General features: G+C 35.1%; 1 protein-coding gene across 2 annotated transcripts in view; it reads left to right on the top strand.

Moving 5' to 3' along the window:
* The window catches only part of LOC145666389 (uncharacterized), a 74,197-nt gene extending 48,261 nt beyond the window's left edge, over window positions 1-25,936 (top strand). For both annotated transcript variants that reach the window (XM_081733586.1, XM_081733585.1), the window contains 3 exons: window positions 3,253-3,637; window positions 10,613-11,040; window positions 17,105-25,936. In XM_081733586.1, the coding sequence (XP_081589712.1) occupies window positions 3,253-3,637; window positions 10,613-11,040; window positions 17,105-17,164 (873 nt within the window). In that variant the 3' untranslated portion in view covers window positions 17,165-25,936. The remainder of the gene's footprint in view (window positions 1-3,252; window positions 3,638-10,612; window positions 11,041-17,104) is intronic.
* The last annotated feature ends 251 nt before the right edge of the window (window positions 25,937-26,187 follow it).

The raw sequence follows: 26,187 nt of genomic DNA, 5'->3' as shown, positions 1-26,187 counted from the left end.
TGAAGCCGTACGTCACAGCTTCGCCACACCTACTCTGCCCACTCCGCACCACTAAGATCGCAATGTTTCGAGCCAACAATCATGGCGGAAACCAGAGTAGCCAATCAGACGTGCTGGCTCAGATGATGCTTGATTTTTTTTTTCTTTCTTCATTGAGTTAATATGAAGAAGATACGTATCGGCAGATCCTCTATTTTATAACATCCTTGGTCCGATCGGACCCACAATGTCTAATTCATCAAATAGTCGTTAGAGTACTTGTATTTTAAAGTCCTGCCTCTAGTGTTAATGAACTGTAGTGTTTCTATCACACACAACGTATGCTGTAAGTTTTGAAGTTAGATGTTGCTAATTAACTCCTCTAGAGGCGCTGAATATCAATTAACAAGTATTTGCTGTTTCTGTAGGGGCGATCGGACCTACGTGTTGCTTTGTGAATGGCTTACTCTAATTTACAGTATTTTGACAAGATGCCAATATTGTTAAGTCCCCGTCAATTTGCTGAATTTTCAGAAAGTTCTTGATCACTGTACTGTTATTACAAATGAGAGCAAGTTCTGCGCATATTTCTTAGTTTTTCGTTGCTACTACTACTTATTAGTATTAGAAACTACTTATTAGTATTAGAAACTACTTATTAGTAGTAAAAGAAACAGGAACTCGTCCACACTTCTCACAGAGAGGTAGCTTCTTCATATAATAATGAACAAATGTTTATCAAACAGAAATGCCAGTTCAACTGTAATTTATCCCCTAGATCATAAACAAAAAATACAGGAATAGGTTCGATCGGACTCCCAACTTTCTTGCGCGCGCCTTAGATTACGTTTCAGCATTAATACTATGTTAAAAAATATCAACAAAACAAAAATAATGTAAGAAAGTATGTTTGGCACTCTACCACTGAACAGCAAAAGTCACTCTTGGCAGTTAACGTGTTAATCTCCTTCAAAATGCTGTCCTTGGCTAGCAATGCACTTATCTCAACGTTGAATACATGAAGGGAAGTATTTCTGGAAGGCTTGTTTTGGAAGGGCGTTCAGCTGCTCTGTCGTGACCCTCTTAATGTAACGAATGGTGTTAAAACGTTTTCCTTTCAGCTCGGTTCTAAAAGTCCCATGGTGCAATATCTGGAGAGCACAGCGAGTGTGGACAGACAAGAGTATTTTTTTCGGCCAAAAACTCGTGGATCAAAAGCAACGTGTGGCACGGCGCGTTTTTGTGGTGAAGAAGGAAGCCATTTGCCCATTTAATCGGCGGTTAAAATGCTTTTCACGAACCCATACGAGATGTTTAGTTCTTCAGAAAACTCTCGAATAGTCATTCGCCTGTTTGAACAGATCATTTTGTGGCACTTTTTGCACGTTTTCATTTGTTTTTGGCGTCGAAGGACGTCTCGATCGTTGTTCGTTTTCAACTAACTTCGTGCTGCTTTTGAATCGTTCATATCACTTATAAACAGTCTTCAATGCCACCGCTTCGTCGCGATACACTGATTTTGACATTTCATGAGCTCCTTTGGCACTTTTTTTTTGCAGATTAGAACAAAATTTAATGTTGACACGCGACAGACACGCTTAACACGTCTTTATTCTTCTGCCTCTGGACGCCAACTAACAGGTCACAACTCGTTTAAACTTGACACGGACTGTACCAAAGATTTAGGTTACCGGCTTCACTAGTTGAAATGAATATAATATCGATAGATGGCGCTGTGTAACTGCAATCACCGTGCTTTTTGATCACACCTTGTGTGTTTTTCAAGTGGCACTACATCAGGTTATTACATATTTCAGCTGTACATGCTAAACGAAAACATTTATTATTGTCCAGTTTTATAAAGTAAGGAAGTACTGCACCATCACAAACATCGAAAAGCAACCAAACTTTGGAGGCATCTACAACAGTAATAACGGGAGCGAGATGGATTGGGCAATACACATTCAAAATATTTTAGTATCGAATACTGTGATTATGAAATGACATATTTCGAATAAACAGAAACGAAGTTTCGTGATCGATAACTGAACTTTTCCCAAAAGGTTTTATATCGAAAAACTGTTTAGATAAGCACTATCCAATCGCATAGATGGTTTTCAGTATATTTAAAAGATTATAATGCATTTACAGCAATTGATATCTCAAATCGTATTCGACATTTAACTACTTTTGGACATTCATCGCGCCATCCTTCCCACTTGCGTTATTATTGTCGTAGATGCCTCCGAAATCCGGTTGATATCCGATGTTTGTGATAACTACTGAATGAAAAGTGTGATTTGTAAGTTTTCATTTAAAATATACGGCCTGGTTCCCCAAGAATTCTTGTTTTAAAAGGCCACATTCTGGCAAGCATACGCAGGGAACTCAAATGCTTTGGCTCGGAATAAGGACCTTAATTAGTCTACGAATATCAACATTTGTTTGACTTAATTCCAAGTGTAGGCTGGAGTACATGGCTTTTCAAAGAAAGGTCTGTGTGGTGGGGGTGATTATTATTATTATTATTATTATTATTATTATTATTATTATTATTATTATTATTATTATTATTATTATTATTATTATTTGGACAGGTCTGTAGATTTGAAATATGCAATAACCTGACGTAATGCCATTAAAAAACTAACGTTATGGTAGGTTGGCAATACTATTAATCTGTTGGTACTGCAGAGTATTTCAAACGATGTTTTCATGTCGATATTTGCATGGTACAAAATTTCAACCTTTTTTAATGTATTAGTTTAAAAGTTGTAAGGGCATGTTAAGATAAACGGCAGTTAAATTCACAGCAATGATAAGTCATAAATTGTCATATTATACTACTTAAAGGAGAGATGACTATCATATATAAATAAAGTGCATAACAGATCTTTGAAAGATTGTTCAAAACGATAGATATATACAGGGTGTTTCTAAACAATACCGACACATTTGTGAGGTGATTCGTGATATCAAAATAAGACAAAGAGTATAGACCAATCTGGATGTAGAAATACCTCTCCCTTCAGCGCCGTGACCAGCTGAAAATTTGTCGTAAAAATGGAAAAAAAAAAAAGTACGATATTTGAATAAGTAGAATCCATAGTATAGTGTTCAAGTTAAACTCAGATTGGTGTCTACATTTTGTCTTATCTTGGTGCCATAATCACCGTCTAAACGTTGTTGGTATTATTTAGGAACACCCTAGTGTTATGAAAGATAATGTTATGACTATACCTAATGTGGCTGTGCTGTTTTTCTTTCTTCAAGGATTATTTTATGGAGTCTTTACTGTTAAAAGCAACTGTGATCGACGTCGAAGATGATTCTGGAGAGAGTACAAGGCCACGGCAGGACAAATACGCTTGCTCTGGAGTAACTTTCAACCGTTTTCCCTCCCTTCCGTTCTCCTCTCCTTTAGGGCAAATTGTGTTAAAAGGCTCTCGATACACCGTTGATGGTGAATCAAGGTGCGAACGTTACGACAGATATTGTAGCAAGATGACGACCGCGAAAAAACCTAGCAGAGTACGGAACAATTTAATGTGGCCGGTGACGTGGAAATGCCCGCCTAAGAAGAAAAGGGAAATGTGGAGTCATAAATATAGTTTCACGAAGACACAGCGAAAGAAAAATGTTCTGTCTATTATTACTGGTAAGTTCTTAAATTATTCTTTGATCAACTTCAGGATATTTTCAAGTGGTCTGTTTCTAGCTTTAACAACTAGAATATCTGCATAACTGAACCATGATAATTCGTATTTAGTGTAACTGTGTCCAAACTTCATTATTGTTATAAGTAGAATCAGGATTTTTGTACCGTTTAAATTGTTAAAGTATGCTGAACGATGGAACATACTGTGTAGGATAAAAAGGAAAAAAGTACCGAAAGGTTTGAATGCTTTCCCATTTGTATATCTGAGTTGCTTATCTACAGTAACAGTAAATAATAAATGGTCGCTCAAGGCTTTTCTGGATGTTTTATTTATTTGCAACTTAATTTACAAGATGAAAAAGATCTCTGTACGAAGCTCTTTTTTCTGTTATTATTTATTTTTTATCAACCGGGTAATTAACGCTGTCTTTTCGGTATGGATCTGTATAGATATTAGTTGATCTTTTGGAACCATTGGATGGACATGCTTGTAGTACGGGAATGCTCGCATGGTAATGAATGCTGAGAGTGTAATAGTTTTATTTTACATTTGTAATGCATCGTCTTTGATAGCATTACAAGTCTTATATCTTTGTTTTCTTGTATAGTCGTTAAATTTGTTGTTGGCACAATAATAGTAATAATAATAAAAGAGCGTAAATATTTGAACACAAGAAAGAAGACAGAGTCTACATATATGAACAAACAAGTCAACTATTTTAAAATATAAATATAAGAATTTTATTGGCTTACAAAGACGTAAAGGCATAATTTTAATACAAATCTGAAGATGAGAAGCGAACTTAAAGGGAATATTTAATCCTAATAAACTTAGTTTGTCATTGACGATAATGAAGGCTAAACGTATGGGTTGCTAAGGTAGTTGATATTAAACAAATCTCCGTGCAAACATATAATAAAAGCAGTAATAATCAACATTTTTTAAACTTGAAATTCCAGCTTGAATTAATAATTCTTTCTTTCTTTCTTGTGTGTGCTGAACATGTTAGCAACTTACTGTTTATCATCCTCATATGTGTCTTGTCGTACATGAAGATCTTATGGAGTAACTATTTCATTGCTTTGGATTCTACAATATATATAAAGCCATCACATAATACTGAAAGAAAACAATGCAACGTATATTAAATAAAGCGAAAAAATAAATATTAATCTACAAGTGGATTATAAATATAATTTTATAAATATAAAATAAAATGGAAAGAGTAAAACCTCTCTTTAGTTGGACATAATGGTTTCTTCAAAGATATCCACGATAGAGGAAAATTATAGTTGAATTCTATTCTAAGGACGCGTGCGTGGATTTCCTCGGGGTTCTCCCGTTTCCTCCCACTTCCTTCATTCCACCATTTCATTCATCACTCATCACCACCGTCTTCTTTAGCCTAACCGGCATATCCGTGGGTCGTAAAACTCAAAGATTTCATTTTACTATTCTAAGGAGTAAGTTACTGAAAAAAGTTGCAACCAAATCTACATGTCAGAAACTTTTGTTACTGTATTACATTCCTGTTATTTTATCCATAGGAAGTGCTCAACAATGAAGGATACAAAATATGTGTTTTTACCCAGTTTCTATTCACGATATTTGTCACGACCCACACATATATACGTATGTACACAGACAGAATTTTTTTTTTTTTTTACTGCATATAAACACTTGAAAACACTGTGGTAAAATGTGTTGAGCTGCCCATTATGATTCAATCACTTCCTTCGAAAAACGTATGTTACAAGAGTTTTTTTCTTTATTCAGCCTGTTACGCATCCACACATTCTTAGTTTCTTTTCGAACCCCGTACCATGTTCCAAGTAACTTGGACACGTGGTTTGCAAAGGCGTACTGTTCAAGTTTCTGAACAGATTTCAAGGCATTCTCGTGGTAAATCGTACTATCAGAACGCACTTCCATTTCCTCTTCATTTCCAGAATCGGAAGAAAGTTCTTTCGGCATTGGTGTGCTCATCACCTTTTCCAGCACGTCTTCAGCATTGTAAATTTTTTGTTTGTGGTGGACTAAGTTTCATTCAAATTAATGATGACATTTCTGAAGAAAATTTTATTGTGATATTGTTTGGGAAGAGCAAATAACTCTCTGTTATCGTTTTCATCTTCCAAATTATTTCCGTAAAATTCAGCTTCGCTAAACCAGTTCGTAATTATCTATCGTGTAAACATCATTCCATGCTCCACGTATCCAATGGATCGCGTCTAGAAGAGGAACACTACGAGTGAAATCGTTCGTGGACACAGACTTTTCTGCTACTCAAGAGTTCGCAGTAGGTTTTATATACATATATATTGAAACGTAACTGTCTGGATGATTCCGGATAGCAATTTAACATTTAACCGGATAGCAATTTCTTTGCCTTTTCACCATCAGCTTGATCACTTAAATATTTTTTAACGGCAGTCAAAAAAAAAAAAAAAAAAAAAAAAATCTAAAACTTTATCGTTCACTTCGTCTTGTGGCGTTCTGCGTGGTCTTTTCCTTTCCCTACTACAATTCTTCTCCCACACCTGGACAATACTATATTGCCATTTATGTTGGATATTGATGATTTAGAACGCAAAATTCATCTGCCAACTTCTTGTAGTTTTCACCTTTATGAAGGCAATCTAGAACTTCTTTCTTCTGCTCAGTAGAAAGTTCACTTTATTTGCGTTTACTCATCTTAGAATATGCACGATATTGACACTTCACAAAATTAGTGTGAATAACGGAAAACAATACTTGAATTTATACATTTTTATCTCTCGAAATGAATTTCAATATGTGACCACTTTTTTGTGTGTTCATTTGTTTGTTTCTTGATAACGCGCGCTCTCTCTCTCTCTCTCTCTCTCTCTCTGTGTGTGTGTGTGTGTGTGTGTGTGTGTGTGTGTGTTTATTTATTTATTTATTTATTTATTTATAAGGCTTCCCCTCTTCTGCGGTTATCACAGCAAGTTATTGCATTAACTATCGATGTCTAGCTGTTGATCCAAATAGCTGTTCAAGATAGAGAGGTGTCCAAGATAAAATGTTTTAAAGATATACAGAAGTGTAGGTTTTTATTTGGTTCCTAGAAAACTGTTCAACATAGAAGTGTCTCTCGTAGAGGGGTGTCCAAATTGAGTGGTTTTACTATATTCTATAATATTCTAGCTATGTTAGCATATAATGAAGAAAATGCTAGCAAATAAGGATTTTATGCATTACCTATGAGAAATGAATTCATAAGTTAATGTGCATAACTGCATATCAATATATAATTCTTACAAATAGTAACTAAATATTATAATACATTTTATATACAAACGACAATCAAAGCAACGAATACTTACAATAAGCAACCTATCAACTACTAAAGATACTTTAATACAATCTAGGAAACCAAAGTTAACATAAACACACATCTAAACTACGGAGACTACATTATTATACCTTTGGAAAGCGCTGTAACTAACGGAAATTACCCTACAATAACTAGGAAGTTAAAATACTCCTTACCTCATTAACTATATACTTACCTTTTAACCTGGTTCATGTTGTTCGTCGCTATCGCTGTTGCAGTGTATCTAAAGAAAGAAAGAAATAGAAACTGTTAAATTATATGAAAACACATTTTTTTAACATAAAAACTGTAACATGTATGTATACTCATCTTATTCAGCCAAATAATATTTATCCAGTTTATGTGTTTCTGTTTTCCTTTATGATTGTAATAAATTACTCTTTTGCAGCATCACATATGTGTTGTATAAAAATTCATATTTAGGTTTCTTCTTGATGCCAGCTTTTTGTATTCAGAACTTGGATAGCGTTATTCACATATTTTCCTTGGGTTCTTCTCCAGGAGGCGACCTCGGGCTCCTGTGTCGCCAATCGTCACTTTTCTCCTTTTGGTCATTTTGTGTGGCATAGATAAAAACAAGCTCTGCTGAAAGTGTCCACCGTGCAATCAGTTGGTTGCATAACAACTCACTGATATGGGATAGTACAAATTAATTTTCGACATTACTTTCATTTGTAGTGAATTGAAATTATTGGGACAATTTGCTGTGCAAGGGGAAACTTTACTTGTTTCTTTATTCGTATACTACAGTGATGCATTGTTCTTGGTTATCTCTAAATCCGTGGGATATTTCGTAGCGAGTACCCAGGAGTAGGCTGAGCGACGAAACTAGAATAGCCAATTGGAGTTTTATTGCAGACAACACTAGTATAAATACTAACATTTGGGATGTTGAGAATACGTTTCTCAACGAAAAATTCTGTGCGTTCAAAACTCATTGGCACGCACGCACGAACTGAAAACTCACTGTGCAGCACGAAGAGAAAACATTGCGTACTAAAGGCTCGCACAGTAGCCGCGTACATAATTACATTAGTACCGTAAAATGTTTTCATATGACTCTTCATTTCTACTTAAGATATGAATTGATGACCGTGCCTAGAAGAAACCGTTTATATTATAATCTTTATAAATGTTGTGTGAGAAGTAACAGAAGAATTCGTTCATCCAAAGATTTCCCTTATATATATATATATATATATATATATGTGTGTGTGTGTGTGGGTGGGTGTCCACCACAAAGTTTACGTGGCGCGAGCTGGGATCGAACTAGGGACCTCATGCACCAGAGGTGAACGCTCTACTACTGAACCACCGTGGTCCTCAGGGTTTCTGGTTTGATCCCAAACTAGGTAAGTGTGGTTGACAACATCGTGTTCTCGGGTTTTCTTAAGATTCTCCCACATTCTATTTCATAATCATTCACTTAGGCTAATCTTCTCTCTTCTTTAGCCTAAAGGACATAATCTTGGGACATAAAACTCGAACTTTCATTTCACTTTACCTAATTATCAAAACACTATGAATCTTTAACTTACGTTAGCTAGGCTTTGCAAAAAGTTACAGCACAGCTAAGCCAAAATTCGTTCTGCATAAATGTCTAGGACATTTGATAATAGGGGGGCGCGGTGGCTCAGTGGTAGAGCGTTCACCTCCGGTGCGTGGGGTCCCTGATTCGATCCCAGCTCGCGCCGTGTGGACTTTGTGGTGGACAAACACCGTGCTCGTAGGTTTTCTCGGGGTTCTCGCGTTTCCTTCCACATCCTTCATTCCACCATTTCATTCATTTTTCATAATCACCGTCTCCTTTAGCCTAACCGGGACGTAAAACTGAAAAAATTCATTTCATTTTCATTTTTTGTTAATAGATAAGATATTTTTTATAGAAACAATCTCTTTCAGACCTTGGGTGGATGTACGAGGGTGGGCTGGTAAGTACTCGGCCCGACCCAGAAGGACTTGAGCTGCAGGCATGAAAGTGTGAGGCTATTCAACATAGTCTCCTCGAAGGTCAACACACTTGGCACTTCGATGCTGAAACTTCTCCAACTATTTAAAAAAAAAAAAAAAAAAAAAAAAAAAAGGTTTGCAAAAAAACTGTTCCGCAGCTGTTATCACCTCTTCATCACTGTGAAACTTCTGTCCTTTCAGTGCTGTTTTGAGTTTTGGAAACAGATAATAACCAGAAGGGGCAAGATCTGGCGAGTAAGGTGGGTGGTCAATGCACTGAAACCCTAGGTCCCTCAGAAAATCCATTGTTCTGCCAGCCTTGTGGATGGGAGCATTGTCCTGCAAGAACAAGACACCTCGTGTCAACTTTCCCCGACGCTTTTCTTTAATAGCGTCCTTTACCTTAGCCAGCAGACTGCTGTAATACTCTGCAGTTATGGTTTGGCCCTTTGGAAGGTAGTCTGAGAGCAAAACACCATCCTTATCCCAGAATATTGAGGCAAGCACCTTCCCTGCGGACTTTCGTGCTTTGAATTTTTTGGGCCTTGGAGATCCTGAGTGGCGCCACTCGCATGACTGCTGTTTGGTTTCCGGATCAAAGTACTGCAACCATGTTTCATCCTGGGTAACAAGCCGATTGAAAAAATCGTCTTTAGAGTTCGCAAAATGCCGTAAAATCACCTGCGATGATTTCACACGTTCGCGTTTCTGATCCGCGTTCAAACATTTCGGAATCCATTTCGCAGAAAGCTTGCGCATGTCCAACTGATCATGGATTATTGACCCAACACGTTCTTTGGATATGTGCACTTTGTCAGCTATCTCCTGAAGCGAAATCCGTCTGTTGCTCAAAATCAGGTCATGAATCTGGTCCACTTTTTCCGGAGTTGACACTGACACTGGCCTGCCACACCTGTCACCATCTTCTGTTGAAAATTCACCACGCTTGAAGTTCGCACACCATTTCTTCACAGTGGAGTATGAAGGGCACTGTCCACCCAATGTGTCTAGCATGCAACCATGATTTCCTTGGGCAACTTCTGTTGCAGGAAGAAGAACTTCATTACACCTCGCAACTCCTCTTTGGTGAATTTGACATCTGGTTCCACCATGGTTTATTCAGTTACCTGTAAATTAAAAACCTTCATGGTAGAATCGTGAAATTTGGTAGTTAAACATATAAAAGAACAACATTTCACATGACATCAATTACATCAGGGTAGTACATTCGGAAGGGGGTCGGGCCGAGAACTTATCAGCCGACCCTCATATGTTATCCTACTATCATATCTCTTCTCAAATTAGCCAAAGGGCTTTTTCAAGAGGACGCGATTTCCGTTTGAAGACGCATCCCATCCTTCTTAGAAGTCTTGAGTGCTTTCTGTATTGTCTTGTTTGTTCTCTACTGCTTCGAATGGTTTCCTCAAAATTTTGTTTTCGAGAATCTTCATCTATGCGGGTTAAAGGATTGCTCAACTTCCGCATCTATATCAACACAACAGGCAAACTTTCTTATATTAATAGATTTTCCAGTGTTAATTTCCAAGATATTGTTTGGAGCGATACAAGATTTGCAAGTAGTAGTAGTAGCAGCACGCATTTTTCTATAATGCATCTATTTTTGTTATTTCCTTATATATAATATATTTTTTCTTGATTCTCATAGGGTTTGACAGCAAACGTTTACACAAACTGTTGAAGCAGAAAAGTTTGTTTTTAATGCTGAGGAAATCGACAGTGAGTGAAGTTTTGCGATGTTTGCGTAGGAAGAGTCCTCCAAATGATACAGACCTTATGGTTGTGGCAGAAGCGCCCCCATCAATCCCTATTGTGCCATTTACAAGCCAAAGATATATTTTAAAACACGAAGTGTCACAATCTACTAAAACTATCGAAAGTTCCCGTCGAAAAGTAGTTCCAATCGAGAGAACCCGTCAAAACGTTGTAGTTCCGAAGTCAAGTGACCCTATTCCTGTGATCGATCTGTGTTCCTCGGATGAAGAAGAGGAAAATAACGAAGTGGTGGAAAATAGTGAAGTGGAGGAAAATAATGAAGTGGAGGACAGTGCGGATTTGCCAGTATTATGTATGGAGGTAAGCAGACTTGTGACATTTCTTAAGAATTTTCTTTAAATATGCTAGGTGGATTGAGAAGTGCTATTAAGTGTGCTAAAGTTATATTCCCACCACAAAATCTGTGTGCTCAATTAAATGAATCATAATTGTCGACAACTTTTTTTTTGATACTATATGAAATGTCTTGGAAACACATATTAATTCATTTAATAGTATTTTTATAAGTTTTTAGAAGTATCAAATGACTTACTTTTGAATTCTCATATTGTTTGTACAGGGTGTCCACAAAATCCCGTTACCCCTGAAAATAATTAACATAAACTACTAAATGTACGTAAATAACTGCACGGAAAAAAATGAATGACATGAACAACAGTGCTTTCGAGAAGTTTTATTGAGATAGGAAACATTAAAGGGTCCAAAGGATCAGTCTGTCGACCATGATTCTCATGACAAAGGATAATACGCCGCCCGGTTCTGTGCGACATTTTGCGGAGCATTGCAGGTGTAACTTGAGTGAAAGCTTGTTTCACAGCTTCTGTCAGTTCGGCAGTGGTATCATGACGGTTTTATGCAACGATGCTCTGTATGAATCCCAAATAGCGCATTATCACAAGTGATGAGGTTTGGGCTTTGTAGTGGCCAGGTAATACTGTAATTAGAAGTATCAGCTATCGTACACACGATCTGAACCTTACATTAGCATTTATGAAAGAGTAACAGGAAAACATACATCATCATTTTTCAAGGGGGTAAAGGGAAAACTTACATTAGCATTTATCAAGTGATAACGGGACTTTGTGGCCATCTTGTAATTTAATAAATAAATATTTTCATTACTCACCCTTATATACACTCCTGACAGATTTTTGTAAATTATTATTTCGAGGTAACCACATTCAAAATCAAGGACAATTTCCAAATTTACACACACACACACACACATATATATATATATATATATATATATATATATATATATATAAAAGAGAACGTACAAATCCTTTGTCCGCTCATCACGCTAATACGGCTGAACCAATTTCTTTTATTTTTGGGGGGTTATTAGGATTTGGACCCTAGATGGTTTTTATCATATCACTTTAATTTTCAATTACCAGTGTCTTGAGATAATTGACCATTCAGGTGTCCATTACGTACAAATCCTTTGTTAGTTCATCATAGGTATAAAAATAAACGTATTTATATGCAACCCGCATGACCGTGTCAGTCGGCGGGTTAACATAAATGACAGGCGTTATAATGGTTTTTATCATATCACTTGAAAGCGAAAAAGTAAAAATTATCTAAGTAACAAAGTTTATTGCGTTCCGGGGTGACCGCAGCGAAGCGGGGTGAACGCTGCTAGTATATATATATATATATATATATATATATATATATATATATATATATATATATATATATATATATATTTTACTTCGTTATTATTTCATTGTTAATTTTTAAAGGTATCATCTTGTCAAACTTGAGAAAAACAGGTAAACTTGAAGGAAAACAAACGCGCAGCGTTAAAGGAAACTATATTGTAATCATCCTCACTGGTTCCTTCGTAACCCATAAGCTAGCGTATTTATCACAAATTAATACTGTTCAGGTGTACTCTACTATGTAAACCAATTATCCTCAATAAAAACAATTATCTACTAGCTGGAACTTCGCTATTTACACAGCGCACAGTTCTAATATGGCATGGATCTCCTTTCCACTTCTCACTATATCTGTGCAAGTCCCTTTACGAATACAAGTAAAGGACAGAAAGACTCTCGCTCTCGAAGGAAGTGAATTGCTATAGACAGACATGGAAATGTATTTTAATATATAGAATATTGGAGGGAGTTTGTGGCAAACTTGGATAAGTAATAGATGATACCAAATGCAGATATTTTTTCTTATAATTTCACATGCGAATATGCTCCATTGTGAGTCTACAAGCCTTCGAAGTTGCCTACTTGCAGTAGGTTTTCTCATTCAGATTAAAGCAAAGCGCCTGAAATGTCCATCAACCCCGCTATACGTACCGGTAGCTCCTCTACTGGGTTGACTTTCACAAGGGTCAATAGGACCAAATCGACGCCTAAAATGTGGAATAGAAGAATAAAGACTTTTTTTTTTTTTTAATTTGAATGAGAACTGGCAAATCTACACAAAAAATTGGAATCTAGCAGCGGAAACGGCACGTTTCTAGCACTTACGGTTTTCGAGATCTTATTGTCGGAAGGATTGGTCACAAACATATGAACTTTTGTAGCATTTTAATATATGGATTATGTAATCTATTGGTTAGTTCACTTGAAAGCATCACTGAATGAAATCAATAATAAAATTAAACAGCAGTGAAAAGACGCAACGGTGCTCGCGATGATTATGTAAATTGACATTTGCTTTTTTCTGTTTGTACATTTTCAAATATATTTACCAATTTACTTGTACACGTAGTTTCTTTTTTCTTTTTTTTTCTTCTTTCTTATTTGATGATCCTACTTTGTGACATAAAAAGAAATATTAGCACAAGGATTCAGGAACATATTAGAGACGCTAAGGAAAATAACACTACTGTTTCTGGTCTTTGTAAGCATCTGTATAGTGACAAGCACGAAATTCTGCACCGGTTTCTGTTGCTAATACAAAGACCTGGACAGATGCTTTAGTTGAAAGACCTATACAGATAATGTATTTTAAACCATTTTACAATAGAACAAAAATAACTGGACTAAATATGGAGAAAGGGAACTTCTACAGGGAATGATTCTGTGATTATCTATATTCATCAAATAAATAAATAAATATTGTTAAAATCATAAATGCCATTTACTCATGATAAATAAAGAATGTCAGGTACTATACATAAAATCAGCAAATAAATAAAAAAAAAAAAACTGTACTTACGAATTTATAACCATTAATTTTTGAAGATGTAACCATAGGAAAAACCAAATGGTGATTCGTATAATCACTACGTGAACCGTTCTCTTTTCATTTTAATACTGGATGTAATTGAAACTTGGAACTAGATTAATAGGTGAGTTGTGTACATAAAATTTGAGTGTAAATGCAAATTATATGCTTAGATGCACCTAAAGGAATAATATTTAAAGTTAGGTTATCAGTTACCAAGGAACCAGTGAGATTGACTATTATATTTTAGTTTTCTTTACACATTTTTTTTCCAAGTTTATCGATTTCTTTTCAAGTTTGACAAGAATGTACACTATAAAGATTAGCAATAAAACAATAATGAACCAAGAAAAAAGGTTCATACAAACTGGAAGTGAGAACTTACAGAGCAGTAACAGTATATAACTATATCTATATAACTGGAACCTTTAACTGATTCCACTGCAATATATTTATACAGGCTGTATTATGATGTAGGCAGTGACTACGTGATTGTTCAGATTTTAGGTAGCCGGTAAAATGTAATTATGTATATTGCAACCACAAGATAAATTATCGGTAACATGTTAACACATTTAACAGTAATCCACCTCCAGAATCGGGAATGATTTGTTACATTGTCTGTAAAGTACACAGGTGGATAATAGAATATTCAATAGAAACTTTGCAGTTCAGCGCACGAGAGTATTCATGCATCTCTCAAGAATTCATATACAAGTACTAAAAGAAAGCGGTTTACGTTTGTGGTTGTATGAGCATTGCAACTATACGTACTGATAGTGGCGTATTTAGGATTTTGTTTCGGGGGGGAGGGGAAGGGGTTATGCACAACACGAGAAGCAGGGAGCAAATTGCCCACCTGACTTTGAGAATTAAATATATTTTAATTTATGCATAAATTGAAGTTTTAATGGCAAGAATTGCAGACTGGTAAATCTTATGTAATATGATACAACAATTTAGCTGTGAATCCAACCTTTTATTCTATTCATAGAAGAAAAAGGAAGTATCCTCTTGGCCTACCTAATTTCCCGGGCTATTTATTGCTCTCTTGATTTTTTTTTTAATTCAAAATTTTACCTTTCTTTATAACTAAACGATGTAAATATTCCTTTGCTATAATAATTAAAGTCCCGTTATGTTGATATCCATGCAAGTTGATTGGGACACCAGTTTCATTTATCAGCTCCTCTTAATTTTGGTAGGGCCGCGGTGGCTCAGTGGTAGAGCGTTCACCTCTGGTGCTAGGGGTCCCGGGTTCGATCCCAGCCCCCGCCAAGTGAACTTTGTGGTGGACAAACACCGTGTGCGTGAGTTTTCTCGGGGTTTTCCCGTTTCCTCCCACTTTCTTTTCATTCCACCATTTCATTTATTTCTCATAATCACCGTCTCCTTTAGCCTAATCGGCATAACCGTGGAACGTAAAACTCAAAGATTTCATTTTTTTCTTAATTTTGGTGTCACTGACGACGCCGACTTGAATCACAACTAACAACGATCGAAAGTATAATAGGAGAAACGAAAGATACAACTAAGAAAAAGAAACAGAAGAGTAGAATGGACGACAGAAAGAAAGAAAAAAAAAAAGAACGCAGTTCTTATATGGAATGAAATTTGAGAAGTATTTCTAAACAAAGAGCATAAGAAAATGGAAAGTGAATGAAATTCTTAGAAATGGTAAGAAGGATTATTGTTGTACATGAAATGCGAAAAACTAACAAATTTATTTCGGGGGTGGGGAATTGAGGCCGATAGCCGCCCACCCCCTAAATACACCACTGTCTACTGACATGGTCATATATGGCAGGCATTTATTAATATTGAAAACCGCATTTATATCTACATCGCTCTTGTCTTTTTGTATTAGGAACAAGTGGCTGCACTCACTTCGGAACCGTCATTTATCTCTGTAATATTAAGTTGTTGCGAATGAAATATCCACCCCAAATTTATCATTTCCAAAGGCCAAAGTGGGGCCCGGTGGCTCAGTGGTAGAAAGCTTACTTCTGCTGCTGTGAGGCCCCTGGTTCAATTCCCCGCAAAGTAAGATTGTGGTATACAACATCGTGTCCGTTGGGTTTTTTCGGGGTACTTCCGTTTCCTCCCGCATTTTCATTCCACCAATTCTTCCGTCATTATTCACTTACCTTAATCATCCGTCTCCCTTAGCCTAAAGGGCATAATCGTGAGACGTTAAACTGAAAGATTTAATTTAATTTTTCCAAAAGCCAAGAATATGAAAACTACAATAGCTGGTTAATTAAAGCAATCTCCGTCTGCAACCACACATTTTTTCCATCGCTCAGCCGACGATTGTATTTCTTGGCGAAAGTAATCAGGAGCCTGCGATGCAAAGAAGTCCTCAATCGCCGTTATACCGCCCAACCATCAAGGAAGATCTTTTTCCTGCCAAGAAATAATCGAGATCTTGGAAGATGTGGAATTGGTAGGAAGAGGAGCGGGGAAATACGGTGGGTGAGGAAGGGTTTCGTACTGCAAGTCATAGAGAGAATGCACCTTTCTTTGCCCAACAGCATTGTCGTTCAACATGACATCATGTTTGTTGGACGTTGCTGGATGCTTGCGGAGAAGTTTGCAGTGCATTGCATGGAGTTTAGGACTGTAACAATCTGCATTGATGATTTCACCTCGCCTGAGAAAGACATGATGGATCACTCCGATTTGCCTGAGAAGGACATGATCATACCAGCAACAACACTTGTGAGTGGAGAGGTGGTTTAGAGAACTACCCTACGCGTTACCATCCATTGTCCTGACGATTTTCATAGCAGCTAATCTGAACATGGTCGCGCATACGAGTTCACTTTGCAATGCTGTGTCACCAAAATTTTATGAACGAATCGCGAATAATGCGTTTATTCGTCATTCCCGGCCCAAATGTACTGGTAATTTATTTTACGGCTTACTGTGCAGAATGTACCAGTTTGAATTTGTAAAGAAAAAAAAAAACACTCACCATAGTGCACTTTCTTACGACTGCCTCCTAACCGTGATAGGTATTCCAGTTTGTTTCCTGAATGTACTGAGTTTGTAACGTTAGACGCATGACCATAATCCATTCCTGTGTTGCTGTGTTTAAATATAGCATGACTCGCGCAGCGTTTTATTTAACTTCAGTGATATAGGAATAAATATTGTATTGCAGGTGGAGGAAGAAGCGGGCGAACTTTTCGAAGAAGTGACAGAAGAATTCATCGGACTCTAACTACGAAGGCCGCAGGGATCTATTGTAAATAGCGTATTCGAAATCATAGTGTATATTGTTCCAGTTGCTCAACATAAACTGTAAATAAACTGCTGTGATGGCGCTTGTCATTGGACAAGGAGGCTGGTTCTTTCTGAGAAATGACTCAGTTAGCATTGCGAACAGGAAACGAAAATATCTCGTGGTCTAAACAGTAAAGTATTGCCACAGAAGAAGACTGGCTGTGGAAATGTAATAGTTTCCAACTTAACGAAATGTAAGACGTTATCACTTGTTGCTGCGTAATGTTACTTGTTTGCTTTTAGTTCCTAAATGCTGTTTCCTGTTAACGATTTAAAATAAAATGTACGGGAAATATAGGTAACCATACACAATGGTTTAAGTCGTGAAGACACTAGAATAGATATGAGAAGCCAATGTATATAATACTATTTTATGAATTTTGTTATTTATTGTTACATTTCTCGAGTTCATCGTTTGGAACATAATACAAAATAATTTGACTTTATAGGTCTTTTGAACGCTTAAGTGTTTGTTTTTATTTTTATTTTTTTTTCATCATTTCAATATTTATTGTACTCTTACTGTAAGTAATATCTCGTGTCATTTATTATTGGTCTATTTTTTTTTTTTTTCAAATTGGTTGTAATAAGAAAAAAGCGTATTATTGTCAATATTGTTGAGTTAGAAAGAGCGTACAATCATTCTTGCTTCAAATGAACTATACAATTAAAACAGCCTAGAAATTATTACTGTACTATTCTCTATCTATGAACCTTAGACGTAGACAAGGTTTAGTTATTATTACTATTTAATTTATATTTTTAAGTATCTCCTTATGTAATCGTATTTAAAATGTAAGCAACTTCCAAGTAAATATTATAAAGCCCTATCGATATTTTCGAAGAGATGAATTAAAATAATGATACGTTGTAAAAGTCGTACTGCTGCGTAATTTTTTTTTCATGTGTTAATTAATGGCTCCTTAGCGTGAATTAACGTGTAATTTGATCTTATGGTAGTGAGACGAATTTCAGTTACTTTAGATATGTTGCCACACACTTAGATTTTGATATCGATTCTGTAGCCAAAGCGTGATTATTTATGTTATTATCACATATAAAATTTTAAAAGTGGCATTTGTAATTAAGAATTTTGTATCTGATATTAATCAAAATGCTATTTCCTTCTTATTTTATGTTCTGTATAATTCTTTCGTTTTAGATTCAGTGTACTGAAAATATGAAGTATTTGGAAGCTTGTTACTTTCTAAACTAATTCCGTTTATGTGGAAATAACAGTAATAATAAACGTGAGTTTGAAGTAACCAGAAAATTTTGTTGTAACCGATAATCTACTCCCTTTTGTTTTACTGAAAATTGTTAGCAGTATATTAATGTACAAAAGAAAATTAACGTATATATGTGATAGTTGCTTGGTTCCACAAATTGCGGTCAGATTGAGACAGCTGAACAACACATATAAATAGATTTGACTTCTTTGGTTTTAGTTATACTTTGGTGGCAGTAGAAAAGCAGAATAAAAGAGAAAGCAGAAAGTCCTCAAACTAACGCTGTATTAATATAATATAAGGTTAAAAAATTAGTAAAAGCATTTATATATTTAAAAAGCACTTTTAATTCATATAAAAATCAAGATTTAAGAATGTATTTTGTCATTTTGTTTGAGACATATAGTTTTTACCGTTAACACAGGGTTCACACTGAAATTCTGGCATTGATTTTCCGGGCTGTAGCTCAGTTTGCATGACTTAGTAATGATTCCCTTTACTTTCTCTTAATTTGAATGACTAAGTAATGATTTCCCTGTCTTTCTGTCAATTTGCATGACTAAGTAATGATTTCCGTGACTTTCTCTCAATTTGCATGACGAAGTAAGTAACTTTTCCCTGACCCCACGAACATTATAATTTATGATTAGGTTCAGAAAAATAACTTTTTAATTGTATTCCACCATCCTCATAGCCGTCCAAAGCTTCTCTTTTTATTTCTTAAATAGAGCATTAAACGTACGTTTCTTGCTGTAAATACTTATTATGAGTCGAACTTCCTGTATTTGGAATAATAACGATAACAATAATCAAATAATAACGATATCTTTGATATCTTGGTATTCTGAATACATTCATAAACATAGACAAGTAACATATAATTTTTCATATCGCTTTGATTTCTGCAACCAAGAAAATTAATTTTTGTCTTATGTAGTATTTTACTATTTTATTTATTTTTTTCTTTTTCTTTCAAAGCTTGAAGTCTTAACACCTTTCGTTGCTTCTCAAACTTCTTTATTTTTAAAAATAATTTTCCTTTATCAGCCTTTTTCTTATCTTTATTATTATTATTTATTATCTTTACTATTATTATTATTATTATTATTATTATTATCTTTATTATGATTATTTGATTATATGGGTGTTCTTCCTACTTTCCGTGGGGAGCTAAAGAAAATTTCCTGGCTCTGTGTAATATAGCAGATGTCTCCGACTTTCGCCATATTTTGAAGCATTTCTGTAACGATTGTCAAGGTCAGTGCGCACACTGCAATAACTAGAAACAAAAAAGGTTATGAATTCATTTGAGTGAATATTAATTCGAACTCGAAGATTCATCGCAGCAGAAACAGAATCTCACCGTTGAATTCTAATCAGTCAGAATTATTTTCACCTCCATGAGTTCCTTCTTTTATATTGTCTTCCTATCTTCTTGGTCCATTCAAAAGTCATTTCCCAGAATTATCTCAACTAAAACTCTTTGTACAGCCAGGTACAACGTGCCCTACCCATCTTATATGCCTCAGCTTCATAATTCGCACTATCTTCGAATAGTAAGTAAATATCGTGGAATAATTCCGTATTATGAGTGAACAGTAGAAGTTGTAAGTTCATCAGCTCAGTTTAATGTTGCTTAGAAAGAGCATACAGATATTATATTAAGATGTAATTACTGACTATCAGTAATAGAATTAAATGATGATAAATTAGTTTCATATATGGGTCAAATTTACGCATGAAAACTGTAAGGTGAAATTAATTCCCACCCCTGATGTACCATTATTTTATTTAAAGTGGCGATGGTTTGGAAATTATAACATTCTATGTATAGTGATGATTTATTTTGTCTTTTGTAAACCTTGCAAAATATATTTATCCAAAGTGGATATAAATGTATGCATTTGAAGGTTAGAAACCACGTGTACAGTCACTGTTGAATTAAAAATAACAATAATAACAGTTTGTTTTCAGTACTATTGCATTGTAATAAACTAAATTCAATATTTGCATTTCGCCTCTGTAATGAAGTAAGTTACGTTACTTTTTATGTTAAGGTGTAAAAACTCTCAGACTGATTCAGTATGTTTGCTTGCTTTGTTTCAGTAAAATATTTTTTAATTGTGTTTATAAATACAATACAAATTATAAGTAAAGTAAATGGATAATGCTTTGGTAATGATTATCGTCAAGGACTGTTGAAGACAGACAAGGTTCGCAATTACATGAAGAGATGGATAGAGGGCATGCCCTTAGTTTTGCCCCTCTAATTTATGCCGAACTAGTCCGAAAGAACAGTGTGCCTCCTCGAAAGATTACTAGTGTTAGAGAACTCCATGAAACTGTGAGAGAAAAAACTAGAAAGCAAATGCGAAAAATTTGCTCGTTAAGAAGGTGCAGAACGAATCTAAATTAAGATTCGAATTCTCCTACTGCATTCAGGTGTTGGTGTAACTCCAAACAGTTATATTTTTTAATCTTCTAGCCTCACGAGTCACCAACGAACATTCATTATGAATGGGGCATGAGAAATGATTAATATGTTTTGCTTTGTTGTTTTTGTGTTAAAAACTACAAAAAAATTATAGTATCAGTTTCTATTAAGATAGCAAAGTTTGTGTTGTTTGTAAAACGGCATTTTTGGTCATTATGACTCTTTGTGTTAGTAATGATTACGAGGAAACGGTACTTTGATATTTGTTCCAAAATTTTGGAAACTAAATTTGAATATTTGTGTGTTTTAATATATAATCTAACAGCGTTAAAGATTACAGAGTTGTCACATTAGTAATAGGTTAGGAAAAACTTATCAAAATTCAAAAGCGGGTAATAGGAAAATGCTGTTTCAGTAGTTATTGTTTCATTTTAGGACTTAAAATTGAGTTGAAGTTTGCTTTTTGGCTAAAATAAACAAAGAAATTCCCGCGAGTGCAGAAAGTCAAAGTATATTGTACTTACCGGTACATGGAAGTATTGTGTCTTCTTATATTTTCCATTCTGTATATACCAGGACTGGATTAATTCATGTGGCCCCTGCTGGCTTCAACTAATACATTTCTGTGAAAGTACAGTAGGAAAGTTACGGGAATATGTTTCATATTTTTGGTCATATTTTATTTTATGATAATGATTAACTTATATCTTCATGATTCTTTTCAGATATATAGATTTAATTGAAATTTTGATAAGAGTGGAGGTCCGGGGCTCTAGCCCCCCTAAGCTCCTCCCTTAATCCGGCCCTGGTATATACGTAAACGCGCAGCCATTGCATCTCGAAAAGTTTGTTCATCTGCTGACTGCTTTCCAGTTTGGGTGATTCTCGGGATAATCCAGTCCCATTTCATTCACATATGTAAACGAATATTATAAAGCAAGAAATAATAGGTTTAGGTCGAATTTGTCCTTTTAATTCTAGCGTTTAACGGGAAAACTGGTCCAAAGATGAAACATAAACCGGTCGGTAGATCTCATAGAACTGAACTAAATGATAGTAAACAAATCCTTATGCGCAGATTTCGAGAAAATCGACAAAAACGAATTTGATTGTAAATCTAAAAAATGATGTGCGAGGACCACGCCACGTATTAAAGTGAAACTGAAACCGATGTGTGTGTATATACAGGGTGTCCCAAACGCAATGGCGAAAAATGAAACCACAGATTCCTGGCACCAAAACAAGAAAAATGTCTATATGACATAGAGACCGGAATATGGATAGGGGCGGAGCTAGACATCTCGAATGTGGGGCAAAAGAACTTAATAGCTGCCAGTGGAATAATGATAGGAGCTAGAAACGGGGCTCAGAGAGACATAAAAATCATATCAGCTTGATATGTTAAACTTGTTACATAACTCGCCAGAGATTCTCCATACGTCATTTAGGGATTCACCGAATGTCTGTACGGCAGGAGTAATGAAACGCTGCAGTAAACATGGAAAACATACAGAAAAAAGTAGTTATCCATGACATGATTGCACGCACACCTACAATAAGAGTCAAAGCAAAGATCACTTAGCATGGTTGCATAATCTCAGGAGACAATGGAATGTGTCATACGAGATAGAAACTTGCAGAGAGAGGGTAGAAATAAGAACAAATGTTAACTAGTCGTGTCATGTAATGAAATAACAGGCAGAATCCACAACGACGTACTGTATTTATAACGTAGTATCTTACACAGAGTAGCACTACAGACTACTAGGTCATACCTGCTAACAATAAACGCACCTATCACTATATGCTATATAAACTTTTTTTCTTGTTTCGGTGCCAGGAGTCTGTAGTTTCACTCTTTGCCATTACTTTTGGGACACCCTACATTCATCCAGGTCTTCATATGGCATTACTAAGATGACAGTACATATTATGGTTAATAAGCTATAGCCCAAAATTATAATTGAGACTTAAATAGTGTCCGAAGTTGATATATATCAGTCGACAGATGAAAGTGAACTTAAAATAACCATGCTTGAAGCAGGTGCGCATCCAGAAATTTTTGTTGGGGGAGGTCCAAGCTTTGGAAGGGGTCCAATACCAAGCCACTACGTCTATGTAATATTGGACGGGTATTATTCTGCACCCTAAAAGATTATAAGTAATTGTAAAATACTTCCACTTATACTTTAAGGAAAAAATGATAGAACTAGATTGTTTTTGTAAAAGAAAGAGTACAGATTAAGTGTAAAATCAAATTTTTATTCCATATAATTTTCCTGTTAAGCAAGTATAGTTTTATTGAGAAAGTGTACAAATATATATTGAGTTAAGAGGTTATGGGTACCCCGTCCTCCGCGAGTGCGCACCTCGCTTCAAAGTAGTTCTCAATGCGTAAGTTTCGAGAGAATAGAAAAAAAAAAATTATGGAGTTAAAAATTGTGCCTTTTGTTGCCAATAATTATTAGTAGTTTGTATTCTGCTGAAAGATATTGTTTGTTTACATTATTTGTTTACATGCTGTACAGTATGCCTGGGCAGTCCATATACCCCTATACCTTACTAGTTCAGGTAATGAACTTGTGGCTAGTTGTCTTATGGGATCCCATATGTGTTCCATCATGTTGGATAGCTAATTGCATTCACCTCAAGATACTTTGTGACATATTCGCCAAGGCTACAAGTATGATCGTACCGAAAAAACAGAAAATCTTCATCTTGTAGGTCGAACCTTATTAAACCTTTTTCTAAAGTGTTGTATGATGGTAATTGTATCTCCTGTGTGAGGATGTTCATGAACCCAAACACTCGTGCCTGACCATTCTTCAACAGAAAACGAACTTTCGTCTGCTATTTCAACTCATAGAATGACTGAATGGGGCGAACTCAAACCACCGATAATGAAAGAATAACAGTGACAACACTTCAGCTACACCAACACCAATAAACATTAATAATAATATTAATGTTACTAATATTAATAATAACTATAATGATACGCTTATAAGAAACTAGTGAGGTATATGGATGTACGGGCTTCTCGGAAATAACTGTATATGTGAAAAAAATAACTAACAATTTAATGTATTTTTATTTCTTTTCGTAACGATGACACAATACCATCAATGCCACATAGTACTTGTAATTGCAGAGTAGAACATAAAATAATTGAGTCGATATAAAATTGTGAGTGAGATTTTGCGTTACTTCCTATACAAAACACGTAGGCTATCTGAAAAAGAAAATCTGCTACTAGTCGGAACTTATACCCGGATGCTTTACTTATATCAGGATTTTAAACTTGCAATCATGCAGAACGAAACGAACACCTAACAAACTCTATTTTGAACGAAAAATATTTCATCATGATGTCGATTCATCGTAGGAAAATCTTCCGTTTTATCAGAATAAAATATTTAACAGACAAATTGTGGCAACTCTGAAGAATTATTTAATCTATAAGATTTGAAGATAAATTGATCTTTAATAAGCTATGGAGATAACAGAAGAGAAGTTTGATCATAAGTATTGACAGTTTCGCTTTGATTGTCACAGAAAAAGGGCATATCTTCTTCTTTACATGTTCTTTTGTATCTTCGGAATAATGATCTTTTTTCTTTTTTTCTTCATACAGATGATGTAATTCTCAAATTTGCCGAAAGCCGTACTCAAATTGAGTTAAAAGGAAGTTACCGTGGTTCCATATTTTTCAGTTTTTAGGGGTTTAAAATGTCTATTTCGAAGGGCTGTGTCCAATGGCACCACTTTCGATTTCTGGAACCGACCGTATCAAGGCCAAATTAGGGGTCAAAAATAAAAAGTGTCAATGCGGACCATTGACTGACTGGAACGAAATAGGTGTCATTCCATTTGTATTAACATTGTAGTAACATGAATAATTGATATGCCATTTTCTCGAAAATTCCATTTTGAGCCCGAAAATTAACGAAAATCCGGGATTTTGGACAATTCGGACCAGTGACCGACTGGGACGAAATGGGTGTCATTCAATTTGTATCTACACGTACTTGAACAATTGATATTCCATTTTCCTGAAAATTCAATTTTGATCTGGAAAATTAACGAAAATCCAAGATCCAAAATTCCAGATTTTCGTTAATTTTCGGAGTCAAAATAGAATTTTCGAGAAAATAGTATATCAATTATTTACGTACATGTGAATACAAATCGAATGACACTCATTTCGTCCCCTTAGTCACTGGTCCGAATTGCCCAAATGACCCTACATTTTATTTTTGACTCTTAATTTGATTTTGAAGCGGTCGGTTCCAGAAATCAAAAGTGGTGCCATTGGACACACAGCTCATTGAAAAGTACATTTTAAACCCGAAAAAGTTGCAAAATCTGGGGCCAGAATAACTCCCTTTTAACGCTTAAATTGTTCCATGTCTTTTTTACGGTTATGTCGAAAACATATAAGGAACATATTTTTCCTTGAACTATACACCTAAACTAGTTTGGACAACTAGATTAATGTATATTTTATACTCTATTTAGTAAGTTCATTAGCCAATTGAAAGAAGTTACCAGATCTATATTTAAGAAGTTAGTTGAGTAATGAACTTCTTGTTTATGTATAACATTTTAAAGCATGTATTTTTAAATATCACCTACAATGGAATACTTAAGATAATGAACTTTTATTAGTTTCTGTCCTGTATTTTTATGTTCGTTTTTTTAATTATTAATATTTTAATGCTTATAACGGGAGTAACGTATTTATAAATATTATTTTTTTTTTTAAGTCAGAAAATGAAAGTAACAACTTTGTTTCATCAATGCTGATTAAGAATGTAAGTTACGATACTAGGGTGCTGAAGACGCTTAAATCTCGCTCATTGTGGGGAATCCTTGTTCAGTAGTATTGAGATCATATTTAAAAAAAATACATACGTAGGAAAAAACTGTAAATGTTGTATGTCGATAACAGTACTAGTAGTGAGAAATCAAGTATATTACATTCCGTGTATACTGTTTTTATTTTGGTTTAGTTAAAATAAAATTGTATAAAATATTTTTATATGTACTTGATCGTTTTTATTAGGTAAACAAACCTTAAGCCAAGCTTATTGGAAGAGAGGTGTATTCTGTCTTAAAGTATTATTGGTTAATGTTTGTTCGTAAATATTGAATCCGAAATTTGTTGTGTATGATTTTTGTTATATACCCTAATTATATATATATATATATATATATATATATATATATATATATATATATTGGACATTAAGCGACATTTTTATAAAAGAGGGTTTATTGACTGGAAGTGAGGAAAAT

This window comes from Thermobia domestica, chromosome 12 (genome assembly GCF_964235325.1).
Source record: "Thermobia domestica chromosome 12, izTheDome1.hap1.1, whole genome shotgun sequence".
In the NCBI taxonomy this organism is placed as follows: Eukaryota; Metazoa; Arthropoda; class Insecta; order Zygentoma; family Lepismatidae; genus Thermobia; species Thermobia domestica.
Note: the sequence above shows the minus strand (reverse complement) of the source record. Positions and strands in the feature narration are given on the sequence as shown.